Source organism: Asterias rubens, chromosome 22 (genome assembly GCF_902459465.1).
Source record: "Asterias rubens chromosome 22, eAstRub1.3, whole genome shotgun sequence".
NCBI classification, from domain to species: Eukaryota; Metazoa; Echinodermata; class Asteroidea; order Forcipulatida; family Asteriidae; genus Asterias; species Asterias rubens.
In genome coordinates this window covers 3,511,743-3,528,567 of record NC_047083.1, presented here as the reverse complement: position 1 = coordinate 3,528,567, position 16,825 = coordinate 3,511,743, and the positions used below count along the sequence as shown (strand labels likewise).

The following is a 16,825-nucleotide window of genomic DNA, read 5'->3' as shown; positions in this document are numbered from 1 at the left end:
CTTACAGGGTTTGAAGATAATGATAGTGGACAGCTTCCCTTCAAATATTACTTACCGAGGTGCTGTAGTTTTTGAGAAATGAGTAAAACAATGTCATAAAAATACGTTTGTAAATGATTAAAATAATTTTCGTCACATGAGACGAAAATTATTTTTATGACATTGTTTTACTTATTTCCCCCAAAATACAGCACCTCAGCACGTAATTTTCAGGGAATCTTTCTACCGTTATCTTCAAACTGTGTAAGTTTAGTGTAAATCTGTGGACATTGTGTTTTTCCCTACAAACGTTACATAGACCCATATTAGATGCATATTAATTTTGTGTGAATTCTTAAAGGCACTGGACACGTTTGAAATTTGTTTGGTTATAAGAACAGTATTCTCTTTTGCTGTGTCTCAAAACTATGCATAACATAACAAACCTGTGAAAATTTGAACTCATAAATATTGGTAGTCAAAGTTGCGAGAGAACAATGGAAGAAAAAAAACACCCTTGTCGCATAAGTGGTGTACTCTCAGATGCTTGAATTCGAGACCTCAGCTATTAAGGTCTCGAATTCAATTCAAATATTATTCTAGTAAGAAATTACTTCTTTCTCAAAAACTACGTACTTGAGAGGGAGCCGTTTCTCACACAGCTCTCAATATTGCTCGAGTAACAGCTCTCAAGTATTTCGAGTAATTACCAATTGTGTCCAGTGCCTTTATAACGCTTAGTTGCAGACTGGGAACACAACAGAGGCCAGCAGCCAATTACGTACGAAATGCTAGGACTAATCCTAACCTGAGTTATGACGAGTTACTAGTTCTAACTTCAAATTACTTTAATAAGGTTTGCAAGTTGCAATGCAAGGCTGGGACTCTTCCTTAGATTATCTTAAGTTTAGGAAGAGTTGTGTGGAATCGACGGTAGCTAGCACTGATAATGGTTTTAGTGGGAAGTTGACGCAAGGGTGTTTATGAGCCTGGGCCGATTTCACAAAAAAAACCTAATTAGATTGATCTTATTATTGCCATGAATCGTAGTTGCAAACACAACTGCGTTGTCACATATACAAGTTATTATGTTATTATTGCCACAGGTCGTATTGCGATGATTTTCGTTGCTTTGTGAAATCGGTCCCTAAGATTTATCTTACATGCATATCAATCGTAGCTGCTAAGCAAACTGCAATGTCTCAAAAAATTCACTATGTTAATACTGACAATTCGTCTTGGCCGCAGAGCCCAATTTGAGTAAAACCTAAGCGCAAAAAGCTTGCTATAAGCGTTCATACCAAAAACTGGCCTAGGACAAAAAAACACTATCAAGTATAAAAATTCCACAAACTTAACATCGGCGACAGATGCCCTGCTCATTGTTCTATAAAGAAAATAAATAAATAACAGTTATTTCCTGCTTAAAGGCAGTGGACACTATTGGTAAGTACTCAAATTAATTATTAGCATAAAACCTAACTTGGTAATGAGTAATGAGTATGATAGTTAAATACATTGTGAGAAACAGCTCCCTCTGAAGTGACGTAGTTCTCGAGAAAGAACTAATTTTCCACGAATTTGATTTCAAGACCTCAGATTTAGAATTTGAGGTCTCGAAATCAAGCATCTAAAAGCACACAACTTCGTGTAACAAGGGTGTTTTTTTTTCTTTCATAGTTCTCTCGCAACTTCGACAACCAATTGAGCTGAAATTTTCACAGGTATGTTATTTTATGCATATGTTGAGATACACCAAGTGAGAAGACTGGTCTTTGACAATTACCAATAGTGCCCAGTGTCTTTAACACTCAACAGCTTTACGAAATTTGGCACAGGGCTATTTTTATCTGGCTGCTTTAAGTAACAAATGTTGCTTGTTGGTTTGCTGCTGCACAAAGTGGGGGGGGGATAAACGCCGCAGATGGTTCAATAGACCTCCACGCACGTACTCGGTACGCGAGCTGTAGGCTTTGAATGACGTGCCTGCTGGTTGTTATAGCGCTCAAGTTTGACACCTAGGGCTTTTCTCAAACCTCGGCTTAGGCTCCGGCTCAGGCTCCGCGTGCTGGTACAATCAGCAATACGCGCTGATAATGCAGGTTAGGCCGAGCTGCGTACACAGCGCGCGGAGCCTAAGCCTGAGCCGGAGCCCAAGCCGTGGTTTGAGAAAGGCCCCTATCTAAACCAGCGCTGCATGCATCTTATCTCATTTCACACATGCGCGCGTACCGAGATTTGCGATAAGGTCTTCAATGTGTATAGAGCGCCCTCTATAGGTGTAGCGTGACGGAGTCGAATTCGGGAAACAAAAAACCGCCAATTCAAACGTTATTCATAATGTCCTCCGTGAGGGCGCTGTTTGGGCCTGGCTTACGTCATGTATGAATGTGGTCCTTTGGATTCAAGGAAGAAAGCAAATCAAAACTCAAGTTTTATCAAGACGAAAATTGTATCAAGGCAACGTTTATGATATTAACCTTTAGCTCTAGTTATGAACAATAAAATAATAACAATTAACTCTAATGCCATGTGGTCGAGTATGAATAATGCATGTTTTTAAAGAGCCATAAATATCATCATAAACAAATTAACTTGTGCCTCTGGACTTGATTTAAACTGTCACCTCCGTATCAAAACCTATGGATGATGCTTGCATGTGTGCGTGAACTGGGACCAATTTCATGGCTCTGCTTACCGCCGAATACTGCGCTTACGATCACCAATATCCGCGATACGGGCAAGCGCCGAATTTCTGCGCTAGTGGTGCAACCGAAGAATGCCATGTAACCATGATCTCCATTACACTTCAGTATAATGGAGATCAATGCATGTAACGCAGAGTTGTACGCACGCGCACAAGCCGTTATCTGATAACACGTGAAATACGCTTGACGTATAAGCAGGGATTTCCCTGCTTCCCTGCTTCCGTAAGCGCCGATTCTGAGCGTACGGTAAGCAGAGACATGAAATATGGCTGTGGTTGAGAGCTCTTGAAAGGCTACAGGTGTGCTTTGACATGGCGACAGTACGCCGTTACAGGCAAAGTTAATCTTTAAGTATTGTTGTGTGAATTAAATTATGGTGGATTATGAAACTGTCTTGATTCCTTCTTCAGACATTTTGTTTTGTTTCAATTTGAACATTCGTGTGTTTCAAATAACGTATAGTTATATTTTAAGGCAGCGGACACTATTGGTAATAGTAGTCAAAATAATGTTTAGCATAAAACCTTACTTGGTAACGAGTCTATAGTAACGGGGAGCTGTTGATAGTATACAACGTGAGAAACGGCTTCCTCTGATGACAGGTCACGTAGTTTTTGAGAAAGAGGTGTCTCGCTCAAATAATATGTAATGGCGAAAGCACTACTTGTGAAGCAAGTGTGTTTTTTTCCTGCATTATTCTCTTGCATTATTCTCTTTTCAACTTGGATGACTTGGGTCAACATGTGTGCATAATATGCAAGTGAAAGTACTAGTAAGTCTTTGACAGTGTTGCCAGTGTCTTTAAAATGAGGGAATCCCTTCGTGTAATTACTCCAAACAATCGTGATCAGAAAGTGTTTTCCGTAAGAAGCAGTGCAGCTGCTGATAATTTACACAATATATACATATATTTTTTTCATCTCTCGATCATTTTACATTTTTAACAATCGAACTTATCCAAAGGTATATTTTGCATTTAAAAATATTGTGTGCCCAATGATGAGGACGATGGCGAACAAAAAACAACGAACGTGACGCACCTTTCCATCGAGTTAGAACAAGGTTAATTTTACGCCAAGTATTTAAACAGTACCCGCTAATTGCAAAACAATCTAACGTGAATAGTGTTCTTTGTGCACCACATTGATTTTATGAAGTCGTAAGTGACGCTAATGGAGTATGAAGTACCCCAATTGGCGGTGACACGGCTACGGCTACGACTACGGCTGACGTATTAGGGCTGTTGCTTTATTAAGTCGTTGTGTACTTCGGTAACTCACTCCACGGTACATACATTGAGTAGATTCGAGCCAAGTGTGTGTGTGTGAGATACAACAAATTAACCCAATCATCACAAATCTGACCTTTAAATTGATGATGTAAACGAAACACAGAGCTTGAAAGACGCCATTTTGATGATAGAACTGGTCGCAGCAGCACTGTTTGGTGATACTTCTGCTGATTCATTGGATGCTTTTCGTACATTGCTCTGTTTACTGATAATCTTCATAGTAATGATACACTCGCCGTGTTTAGCATACCATTATAAAAAGTAGTCTCGTTTAAAAGTCAACCTCCCATCTCAGGTTATTGGTTAAGTACAGCGTGACGGCATGGGTATCCCTGTATTTCTAACTGCTGTTTCGTTGCTAGTCTACGCTGCAGTCGCTTCTGGTCGATTCAATATTCAATGCCAAAACGACTCCCGTACTGACCAAATAAGAAAAGGAACCCAACATACTTTCTACCACGGCCCAATACGTGATCACGCACTCCGTGGCAAAGTCTACCGCAGCGCTACGGCTCGTTCTGAAGTCTCTTGTGCGGTCTTCTGTCTGCAAGAAGATGCCTGTAAGTCATTCAACTACCGCGAAGATGCTGAAGTCTGCGAGTTAAACTCCGCTGTGTATGCCAGTGATAAATCTGACCTGCAACCATCTAACGGCTGGATGTACTTTGACGAAGAAAATCATGGAGGTATGTAAAATAGCTGTTGAACATACGTAGGATTTCCAGCTTAAAACGGCAAAGTTCGCAGTGCAATTATTCAATAGTTACCCCACCCTCACAATAAACTACAGTTCAAAAATACCCAACGTTTCAACCAGTATGCTCTGTCTGTCTTCAAGAGAAGACTCGGGCAAAAAATACAATTTATTTAGTTAAAAACTTAACAACGGGAACAATCCGGACTAAAAACTACCGACGTGGTTTGTGTTGAATTTGTTTTCTTCTTCTCTTTGACAGTTCAAGAATAATGTTTGCCAACGCTCCTCTCATGATCAATTTTATTTCTTTTACAGAGTGTCCAGTTGATGTAGTTAGTGGTGATAAAGTCTATAAATTCATATATCCACGGCTCCAGTCAAGTGACGTATTCAGACTTGATTTCTCCGTAAAAGGCACACGTGATGCCTCTATAACTCTATCTGAATTCACCAATGAGATATCATACTATCTCGCAGGTAAGATTTATTTAAGAATAGGATTAGGATTTTTTTTATGTTGGATACAAAACACAATGTCTGCAGATCTACATTAAACTTACACGGTTTGAAGATAGGTCAGGGCATTTTTAAGTAACACAAAACACAATGTCCAGCAGAATAACAATTTTAAATTTACACACTGTTTGAAGCTAAAGATTGAAGAAAGATTCACTGAAACTATTATTTGCTGAGGTGCTATAGTTTCCGAGAAAGTAGTTAAGTCCGACTCAATTTTAGACGAACACTTATTTTAGCATGCACAGCGGATTTTGAATACGCAACTTTTTTGATCTGACCAACGAGTGCAGGTGCCACTAGTTTCGTGTATTCATCACAAAAAAGAGATATCTTTCTTTTCAAGTTTTGGATCCACAAATAAATAGTTTTAGTATTGTCTGATATGACTTTGGCTTTTTGCAACCCCCCCCCCCTTACAGTACTCGGTGCATGGAGCAATGAATGGTCTGTTATTCAATGTGCGAAGATCTGCCAGCAACGATACGCTGAGCAACACACCCCAGGCATCATGTCCGAGTTGGAGTACCGCCGGTTCTGGTTGACCTACGACCGTGGAACCATCAAGGTGGGTAAAGGGGGCGAGGTTACCCCCTTCTTGGAGTGGCATGATGAGACCATGAGGGTTACTGTTAACTACATTGGTATCGGCTCGTACGACAAGCCTGCAAACTGGATCTTCTACACCTTTTGTGCCGAATAACAAGGACATTATTAAAACCATTACTCTGCGTTTCAAGTTGTTATATTGTTCGAATTATACTGTGTAAGATTTATTATGACAGATGTTTAATTCGAATTGAGGATATTAAAATAATTATTTGTTGACACCCATGCAACTTCGATGACCAATCGAGTTCAAATTTTCATAGGTTTGTTATGTTTCGCTTGAGTTTGGATACACCAATTCGGAGTGTGTTTTATTACAAGGTGTCGTTTTGAAAGGGTCTTGCTACTTTTTTTAAGGACACAAAACACAATGTCTACAGATTTACATATAACGTACACACTTTGAAGATAATGATGTTAGAAAGCTTCACTTAAATTATCATTTGTTGAGGCGCTGTAGTTTCTAAAGAAGAAAATTGAGTAAAACAACTCACGAAAATAATGTTTGTCTCTCTAGGTCTGTACCATAACGTGAACGCACGGATACGCAAACTTAAAAATTACGTCCATGCGTGTGCAGTAGGCCGAATCTTATAGGCCAGGGCCCAATTTCATGGCTCTGCTTACCGTAAGCACGGTAAGCAGGACATTCTGTGCTTACGGCAAGCGTATTTCACGGGTTATCGGCGAATTTTGGCTTCTGCGCGTGCGTACTCCACGTTACTAGGCATTCTACGCTTGCAAGGCTAGCGCAGAAATTCGGCGCTTGAACGTAAGCGGGGAATCGTGATCGTAAGCGCAAAATTCGGCGGTAAGCAGAGCCATGAAATTTGGCCCTGTACATGTCACATGGGTAGACGTACCTAATTATTGCATTTGGCGTATGCCCAAATCTGAATAAATAACAATGAACTGCACTGGATAATATAGCTGAATCGCTTGCTTTCTTTCTTAATAATAGTCTAATCCCGGTCGTTGAAATGGTAAGTTAGACACGTTTAGGCCCCCTACAGATAGCGAAGGAATAATAATATGGTTATTGTCTTTTCTCTCGGGCCAGGTGTCTCCGTTTCGTGCATATCTCTTAAATAAAGTCCCCTCGCTTTCTTCTCCCAGGGAAGCGACATTAATAATTATTGACTTCAAATATTCAATTTCTAGGGGGTTTCACATTCCAATTTTGCTTCTAAAACAGCCCTCTCCCCTGAGAAACTCGGAATGTGCATTCAGCCCCTTAGTTACTTGTGTGGGGATGGGGAATATGTGGGGTTTATGTACAAACAATGTGCTTGAGGGACAAACATGAAGAAATTCATGTAATCAATAAACAAACTAATTATTAAAAAATTTCCAAAAAGCAGAAAAGATTGGGGTTGAAGTCCACCCCCCCCAAAAAATAAATAAAAATAAATAAATAAATAAACAGATTGTGCACACCAAAAATAACTAAAAAGTAAGCGCAAAATTGACCAAAATGGCTTAAAAAAGGCAGTTATTATTAAAAAAAAAATCCCACACCCTCTCCTTCCGCATTGCCGGCGACGGGCGGCAGTACTTTTCCTCCGAGCCACAGTCACCTTATTTTGCCTTCTCCATGATGGTGTCAAATATCTCGACAAAAATACGGACATGAGATTCCAACACTGCACTTAAAGACAGTTGACACTATTGGTAATTGTTACAGACCAGTCTTCTCACTTGGTGTATCTCAACATATGCATGAAATAACAAACCTGTGAAAATTTGAGCTTAATTGGTCATCAAAGTTGCGAGATAATAATGAAAGAAGAAAAACACCCTTGTCACACGAAGTTGTGTGCGTTTAGATGGTTGATTTCGAGACCTCAAATTCTAAACTTGAGCTTTCGAAATCAAATTCGTGGAAAATGACTTCTTTCTCCAAAACCATGGCACTTCAGAGGGAGCTGTCTCTCACAATGTTTTCTACCACCAACCTCTCCCCACTACTTGTCACCAAGAAAGGTTTTATGCTAATAACTATTTTGAGTAATTACCAATAGCAATATTTTTTTATCCAGGTTTTTTTTTCCCCGCAACTTTCAGAACAATTTATTTTATACATTGTAAATATTTGTCTCTCCTTAATCAATTATTTCTTAAATAATGTGAAATAGTGTGTTTTTTTCTTATTTTTTAATCTCTGTATATTTTCCTGTAATTCGACCTCCGGTCGCCATGGGAATTTGTTTTTAAAATAATAAACCAATTATGAATGAATGAATGAATGAATAGTGTGCACTGCCTTTAACGGGAGTCGACTGTAGTTGCAAAGCAAGTCATTAAAGCCAACGATATTGACAAAATGGTGAGGCCGCCAACATGGCTAGATAGCTCACAGTTAGTAGATGCTGCCAATCAAACCAGCAACACTGAGCGAACCCCTTCTTCTTACAATAGTACTGCACTAGGTTATTTTACGTGCGTTACACAACACACGGGACCAACGGTTGTACGTCCCATACAAATGACGAAGCATCATGGTTTAGCGTCTTGCTAAAGGACACACGTTTCATGACTGGGACTCGAACCCACACTCTGCTGATCAGAAACACCAGAGCTTGAGTCTGAACCTCTAGGCAATGATAATACACATTATGATGTAAGATAGGGACACCATGCTATGACAATTCTGTTTTTCTGGTTACAATATTGACTCGAAAAGGCCCATTTTATGGTGAAACGAGATTTGTCCTTCCAATTTTACCTCATCAATATTTTTCATTACACAACACACAAAAAGAGTTATATATATATTTACATATCGTTCCGTCTTTTAACTTTCCAGAAAAGTTCTTCAAGCCTTCAACTCGTACGAGGAAAACATTAGATTTTACTTTCTTCATGTTTGCATCAAACGTAGCGCCATCTTTGCTGTCAAAACATTCATTCTTATTCTCAGAAGTGAATGAAACGTGGAAGTTATTTGCTTCTATACCTTCCACGTTTGGACTAATTTCACTTTCTCTCCGCCAAGTTTCAGTCAGAGTTTGTGCTCCACTAACCCCGACTGACCGTTGCAAAAGCGCTATCAACGACGTCTTTACGAAGACGTGTTCCTTCTCAAACTTCATGAACGACATCTCAAACTGTTGCTTTCCTTCGTTTTTCCAAAGTAGGGAGTTGTGTTTCAGCTTGTCGATACTCCGCACCAAGATGTTAACTGGGCTCATGTATATCCCACCCCAGCGGTACAAAATCAGCATCGGAATGAGGTCACAATCCAGTGTGTCACTGTTCTTGGACAACATGTTTGTTAGAGACGAGTCTAAAGCCATATGTTTTACCATGTCAGTTAGATTCAAACTGTGTACTTGGACGTTGTAACCACTTTCAGTCAGGACGTCAAACTGTCTTTGCTGTACAGTGTCGCTATAGACGTTAACTGTAGCTAGAGGATGATGCCGTAGAATCGATTCCACAGATCTCATTTCAAACCAGGTTGGTTTTACAGTCGACTCGTCCTCTTTACGTGTAAGCAACACATGAAATAATAGCTGCTTCGATGCATCTGAACTATATCTTGAAAGAGGCAACATCCCGAATTTGCGAGCGCTATCGTACAGATGTTGGTTTTTCCGAATGATGTTCCAGTCAGTAGCACGAAATTTCATGACATCACTCACACCTGGGTTGGGAGGAGGATTATTCCACTTGAACTCACTTAACCACGTCTTGGCATCTTCATCTGACATTTGATACATATCTAGAGTGTGGAACACCGACTTGAGTCCTTGGATACGGCTGCTGCCTCTCTTAGAGCTACCTCCTCCTCCAGGCATTCGTGGAGAATCAATAAATATAACCGGAATACCCATAGCAACACAAGGCATAGCGCAATGTAGACGTTGAGTTATGACCAATTTGGCGCGCGAATATGACTCTAGCAAATTATAAGCCGTTTGGTAACGTGCAAGCATATCATTTCTTGTTACGTTAGACAAGTTGTGATATAGTCTCTTTGCATTTTTTCTAACATCTTCGGGAAAGTATTTCTGGTAGTTTGAATTGACATCTACCATGAAAATATCGTTTGCTGGTTTGCCGGTGTTTGGGTTTTGGGTAAGAATAGTGAGGCAGCCAGAAAAGAACGCATCTATCTTGTTTTTCTGAAAGAATGCTAGGGTGTCTGTATCCCGAGAACCAATTGGCGCTTTTGTTTCAAAGAACGCTTTGCCTTGTGCAATTTTATTTTGAAGCCCGGCAGTAAAGTGCATGGACACAATTATTGGATCAATGTTTTCTGGCGGTGGCCAATATGTACTAGGAGTGCCCCACCATGCATTCAAGAACATCGTGATCTGACCACCGCTTTGTGATTTCCGTAAGTCTTCTCTGTCGACGAAGTTGTCGACAAAAGGCAAGAACCCAACACCCGAGAAACCTTGCATTTCATCCCCAAGGTTTGACGAGCCGGATATTTTTATACGTAGGTCATACGAGAGCGTCCCGAAATGATGTTCTTTGATACCACTGGTGGTTAGTTTTCCTGTTGTAATCGCGATGATTTTCGGACACGATATCTCCTGGTCTTTTAAGGCATTATGCATATTTCTCACGATTGCAGGAAAATTGAAAGTCAAAAGTTTGGCCTTGCTCTCTGATGTCTTGGGGATGTTTTGATGAGGAAACTGATCAGTGAATGCCTTCATGAGTTTCATAATGAACGAGTGCTGAGGTGGGAAGTAACACAGGTCCAGCAAGACCCTAGACATATTCGTAGTGACTACATCAGCGCTAAGCCACGCGTAGCTGCTCTCTGGTAGTTTAAAGTCATGCAGTGATACCAAGGGGTTGACGTACATGCCTCCGTGTTTCCAGAGAAGAGCTAATCTGACGGAATCGTGGAGGTATTCTTCGAAGTTAACACCTGTCATAATCTTATGAATAGGATGCCGGGCCAACCACTCTTCGAGGGGTGTTTCCCTCATGATGTCAGTCAATACCAGGAATTTAACCATTATGTTCGGCCTCTTGAAACGTCCAAATGCCTCAAGACACTGAGATGTTCCACAATATACATTAAGGTTGTAATGAAGATTTCGATCAGTCATATTTGCTAGATTTTGCACAATATTTTCTGGTACTGAGTTGTCGTAAACCCAAGCTGTGGTCAAGTTAAGGAGTTGAGCTGAACGGAGTTTTGTAATTATCTTCGGATAGTGTTGTTGAAATCGTTCTGAATACCTGTCTGATTGAATGTTGTATAAACTGTGTCGTAATCCAAAGGCCGCAAAACAGACGGTACAAACAAGAAGTAGTGTGTTAACAAAAGAAGATGGTTTGTGTTTCCCAATATCGAGGTTTCCCGCCTCAGGGGATTTTAGGTTACGACGCAACTGCAGAAGAGCAAGCCCAGTAAAGAAGATCAACAGACCCGTGACCATTTGGAGAGAGACTGGTGTGGCAAAATAAACCAAATTAGCGATGATAACAATGACACGTTTGGAAAGATTCAGTAAGGCATGGACGACTGGGTTGAAAGCTTGCAGAACGGTTATTGATGCTGCATTATAGATGAAATGGAAAATACTCGACATGATGCTCTCTGCTGGGTGAAGTCTCGGCAAGGCGTAGAATAAATATTTAACCCCTACCCATGGGATAAGAATAATAACACTGTAGATAGAAATTGCCGCAAATTGTTGAAGAGGATCCTGATGTGCAGATAAATCAGACTTCTTCAGGTAGATGTTCCGAACAGGGAAGGCTATATTTGAAATTGCCGCAGCTCCTATCCCCCACATATTAAACGATGACTGGCTTGATATGAACATACATGATCCAATTACCATGACAACGACCGAGACCCATAGAGAGGAAATCAACTCTTTACCTTGTCTGTACAGGAGCAACGTCAGAGCCAAGGTAAAAATAGGTTCGCATAACTTAATGACTTGAGTAATGCTCGAGCTAACGGCTGCAAAAGAAGCATTCGTCGCCATGTTTCCCAGAGCGTTCCCAGCAGCTGCAATGAGCATGTACCGAGTGCTCGTAATAGTCAGGTCAGCGAAGATGGACTTGCGTTGAATGACAATAACCCAGAAGCTGGCCGCGATGGATCCGGTTAAATGCTGAAGAACGGTCAGATCGAGCCACAGTAGTTCTTCAAACGCTGGTGTCCAGTCTGTCAGGGTGTGACTAGTTCCACGGACTGCAGCGTCTAACATGGCAGCCTTTGAAGAGATGGTCGATATCATATTGGCGGTGAACCAAATCGCCACAGAGAGCCAAACAAACTCCATTGTTGCTGTGGGAACAATCAAACACGGACAACATGATTAATTACAAGTTCGATACCAATATCTTACAAGTACGGATCCCGTAACGTGAACAGACCTCATCAAGCATTTCCAATTTAATTCAGACATTCATTTTGTTGATGATTAAAGCTGATATCTTTTTCCATAAACGCAGTGCTTCGAAGTGAAAAACCTTCTCAAAAAGCATTATCTGTTTAAAGGCACTGTACACGTTTGGTAATTGTCAAAGACCAGTGTTTCCACTTGGTGTATCCCATCATCAGCATAAAATAACAAGCCTGTGGAAATTTGTGCTCAACCGGTCATCGAAGTTGCGAGAAAATGCCGAAAGAAAAAATACCCTTGTTGGACGAATTTGTGCGCTTTCACCACCAATAGGAATAGCGAAACTGTCTGAGGTATTTATGAATTCACTTTTAATTTTTTTTTTAACAGAGCCACTTAACTGCACACACGCAAAATTTGCTCTATCAGTGCATGGAGGAAGGAAGAGAAGGAGCTCAAACGAAGGGACTTCAAAAGTCGAACCCGTGGTACCGCGGTCGTTTAACGACACCTCATAATCACCCACATACCTTATACATGTACGTGTACAGACAATGGGTGACCTGGCGTGTGTGAGTTTGCGCGTGCGCACTTGGTTCTTCACTCAACCATGGTGTCGTACGCCGTATGGATATGATACAGAAAAAACAACTTTTTTGAGACCTGATAAAAATTGTGTACACTTGTGCTCACCAAATCGAAAAACACAATTGAATACCAACCACCCTCGTGTGCTAATACCCAAATTTTGAACCACCGCTAGTGACCAGAAAGTCACAAAAAATGTAAAAATATGCCATGATATTTCAGTGAAACACCACAAACGGTAAATGAAAACGTGTATATTCACAATTCTTGTCTCCAATGATTCAACTTTACACGAAGGCCACGGTGCAGAGCGGCGGTACCGCACGTTCTGTACAAAGAGATCTAACCCTGCTCGTTAATTGGCCGTCCAGCTGGAGGTCTCCTATCTTTTTCCACTGGTCAGACAGGGGCATTGTCAGGGTATTCTTTTCTCCGCGGTTTTGCGGGTCGTTCGAGCTCCTTCTCTTCCTTCCTCCATGATCAGTGTTAGTATTGTCTGTTCAGACACTGTCGTCAGAACAGCTGTTGTTTTCGTCATAATTAAAGGCAGGGTGTGTCTGTGGGCTGATTTCCCCCCTCAGAAAGTTTATGATTTTGTGTTTTTATTTGAAGGGTCTATGTACTTTTGTTTTGTAGGACAAAAAACACAATGTCCGCAGATTTACACTAACTTATACAGTTTGAAGATAATGATAGTAGAAAGCTTCCCTGCAAATATTACTTGCTGAGATGCTGTAGTTTTTGGGAAATGAGAATTAAGTACAGTGAACAAATGACACAATGTGTACATTTTTTTTAGAATGTTTCAATCTTTAGTTTTGGGCCAAGGAACATCTATTCATCTGTTCAGACCGTTAGAAGAATAACTGTGCCCCAAACACATTTATTTACCCGTAGTACTAAAATATGCCTTCTTATCGCTCCTAAAGGGTCAAGCGTGTACACATTTTCCCATGCAGTTCAGGGGGTTTAGGAGGTTGACAAGTTTGCCGAGTTGCATGTCTGCGAACCAGAGAAACATAAGTCGTTTTCTAATTTAAAGTCACCTGGAAGTGGTATTTTGTCAAAATAAAGCTTTTGTCACTAAAATATATGTTTTGATGAGTGGAATATGAATAAAAAATTAACTAAGGTTTACAAAAATAAGTTTCCATGCTATTTACAAGTTTGAAAATAAGCCCTACCCGAGAGGGCGCTGTCTGTGACGTCAGTCAATGCGCGATGAATCGCATGCAGTGCCAACACAAGATAGTGACGCTTGGCGCAAGCTAAAAACATGCCCTCAAAGTTGAAACAATACCTATTTTTTTTTTCACCTTAGGCAAATGGTCCTTATGGTTCGTTACGTTTTTCAGGTACTCTCTTCGACTTCCCCACTAGCTGGAAAAATGTTGGGATGGCGTCATGTTCTAGAATAGAACTTTTCTCTTCATGTCAAAATGTGTAGTGTATTCCGGATTCTCGATGTGTTTGCTGCACAGCGCTGGAAAAGACGTCGGATCGGACAACTTTGCAAACTGACCCCCATCTTTAGTTGTTTTGCTGCGTCCAGCAGCAATACACCTGGGGCCGATTTCACAAAGAGCTAAAATTGATCGCAACTGCAAATCAGTCGTAGTTGCTTAGTAAAGTGTGATGTCACAATGCAAATCACTATGGTGGTACTGAAAATTTGTCTTACGATGGATTTTATTGCTTTGTGAAATCGAGCCCTGGTCGACATTGCCGGAAAAATGCAAGAACAAACCCTTTTCGAAACGTACAAACTCACGACTGGGACTTAAATGTACTTGCACGTACGTTTGTTCGATCTTCGATCGAGGCAAAGTTTTCCTCGATTGACGTCACAAAAGGGGTAGGCGGAGTCACCCCCACAGTTAAAAACAATTATTCAAACATTATTTTATTGTTAGGGAACATAATATACTCTAATTTTTGAAGGGAAACAAATATTTCCAGGTGACTTTAAAGGCAGTGGACACTATAATTACTCAAAATATTTATCATCAAAAAACCTTTCTTGATTACGAGTAATGGGAAGAGATGGATGGTATAAAACATTGTGAGACACAGCTCCCTCTGAAGTGACGTAGTTTTTGAGAAAGAAGTAATTTTCCACGAATTTGATTTCGAGACCTCAAGTTTAGAATTTGAGGTCTCAAAATCAAGGATCAGAAAGCACACAACTGCATGTGACAAGGGTGTTTTTTTCTTTCATTATTATCTCGCAAATTCGACGACCGATTGAGCTCAAATTTTCACAGGTTTGTTATTTTATGCATATGTTGAGATACACTAACTGTGATCACTAGTCTCTGACAAGTACCAATAGTGTCCACTGCCTTTAATGTACTTTCATGTAGAATATAATTATTTTGTTGTAATACAAAAAATATATATGTTTTTATATTATTCGTATATATGCCTTTTTTTGTTTCGGCGGAATGGGGAGGGCGTGGGCATTTGTTTTTAATTTTCTTAGATTTTGGGTTTGTGTACTTCATGTGCGTTTGTAGCAAAAGGCATATAGATGGCTTTCAAGTCACATTTATTTATTAAACTTTTGGATAATTCCAGACAAAGAGTTTACTACTTGTTATAATTGTTATTACAGAATTGGTAAGAAAAAAAAATAACCGTTTTAGATCACAAATTTACACAAAACTTACACGGTCTAATGATGATCAAAGAAGAAATCATCCCTTGTTACTAATTCCGCCTGGAAATGTCATTATTATTTAATGAGAAATAAATTCACCCGAATTCCCGTTAAAATGGTTTATCGCTCCGTGAGCGTTATAATATGTATTTTTTTTTCAATTGCTTTAATGCAAAAAATGTGTAATCGGTTGTCGTTACCCAGATGGCCGATCGATCGGGATTGTCAGTTTATGCATAATATGGTGGATTACACAATAGTTATTAGTCTGCCAGCAACTGTTTGGTAGCAAAAATAAATTATGTATTGTTACTTTGCGAGCTAAGTTCACGGGTTAGTTTACAACGTATAAGGAAAACCATGCAACGAGGCATGTGTGTGTGTGGATCATTATATCACATTATAACCATATCGATTTCATATAACAAAATGTTTCAAACGCTTTTTATGGACCAACTCGACCGATCCAAGGCAAAGTGTCCCTTTGCTAAGAACGGCTTTATTAAGTTGGGCCTTCATGTGTTACTCATAATTATATCAACTTGTTGTATCAACAAGTAGCATGCCTCTCACTAAAGATTGGGACAAACCAACAATACGAATAGGCTACTTATATCATTACGTTGTATTGGTTGAAGCTTTGCATCTTGTGGAGAAAACAGGAGAAGCTGCAATTATATAGTAAACTTGCAGGTACAACCATGTGTAAATCTCTAGGGGGAGTGTTGGCTCTGAAAAAACCGGTTTGGTCTCGACGTTTCGAACAGTATACTCTTCTCCTGAAGTATACTGTTCGAAACGAGACCATACCGGCTCTTCTCAGAGCCAACATTCATTACTTATTATCATAACTTACCAGTGCTTCCTTCTCGCGTCCGTCACAGCTCAGGAGGAACTCAAATTATCGCCGATAGCAATGGCTGCGTGTTGCCCTCTTTTGCACCGAGGAACAATACGTGAAGAACGTACCACAGGGCTCCACACAATGAAAGTTGCATTCCTGGTGATGAGTTGTTATAAAGTATAAGTCACGCGACCACACTAGACTTGATTTCAAGTCTGATATCGCGGTTATTTTATCAGCCTCAGTCACGCCAAACTCTCGAGCGGATTAGCTATCTTAAAACGCCCTAACTAGGCTAATAACGGAGGTTAATCTACAAGAGGTCGAAATTTTAGACAATAATGTATTGGCTATGGCAGAGTTAAACCCACAATCACAGGCTTGTAACTAAGTCTACGACCATACTGACAAAACATCCATGGTGGTTATAACGTTTATTTTATGGCATCACACTAACACCTGGTTTGTTATAGTTGACACAAACAAATGTATTTTATTCTGTGTAATATGATTGTTTGTAATGCAATGTTTTTACTAAATTTTTGCTACTTTTGTAACTGTTTTTTTTTTTTTTTTTAGAACCATATTAATGGTCACACACAAAAGGA

At 40.0% G+C, this 16,825-nt stretch overlaps 2 protein-coding genes across 2 annotated transcripts; one reads left to right on the top strand and one right to left on the bottom strand.

Moving 5' to 3' along the window:
* The first annotated feature begins 4,337 nt into the window (after positions 1–4,337).
* LOC117305325 lies at positions 4,338–6,463 on the top strand. The gene is made up of 2 exons (XM_033790184.1): positions 4,338–5,152; positions 5,614–6,463. Exons 1-2 carry the CDS (start codon positions 4,945–4,947, stop codon positions 5,892–5,894), a joined length of 489 nt encoding a protein of 162 aa, XP_033646075.1. The 5' UTR covers positions 4,338–4,944; the 3' UTR covers positions 5,895–6,463.
* A 1,568-nt stretch (positions 6,464–8,031) lies between these two features.
* On the bottom strand, positions 8,032–16,362 carry LOC117304949. Its single transcript, XM_033789595.1, has 2 exons — positions 16,230–16,362; positions 8,032–12,068 (listed from the first exon to the last, which is right to left on the bottom strand). Exon 2 carries the CDS (start codon positions 12,061–12,063, stop codon positions 8,530–8,532), a length of 3,534 nt encoding a protein of 1,177 aa, XP_033645486.1. The 5' UTR covers positions 12,064–12,068; positions 16,230–16,362; the 3' UTR covers positions 8,032–8,529.
* Positions 16,363–16,825: the final 463 nt, after the last annotated feature.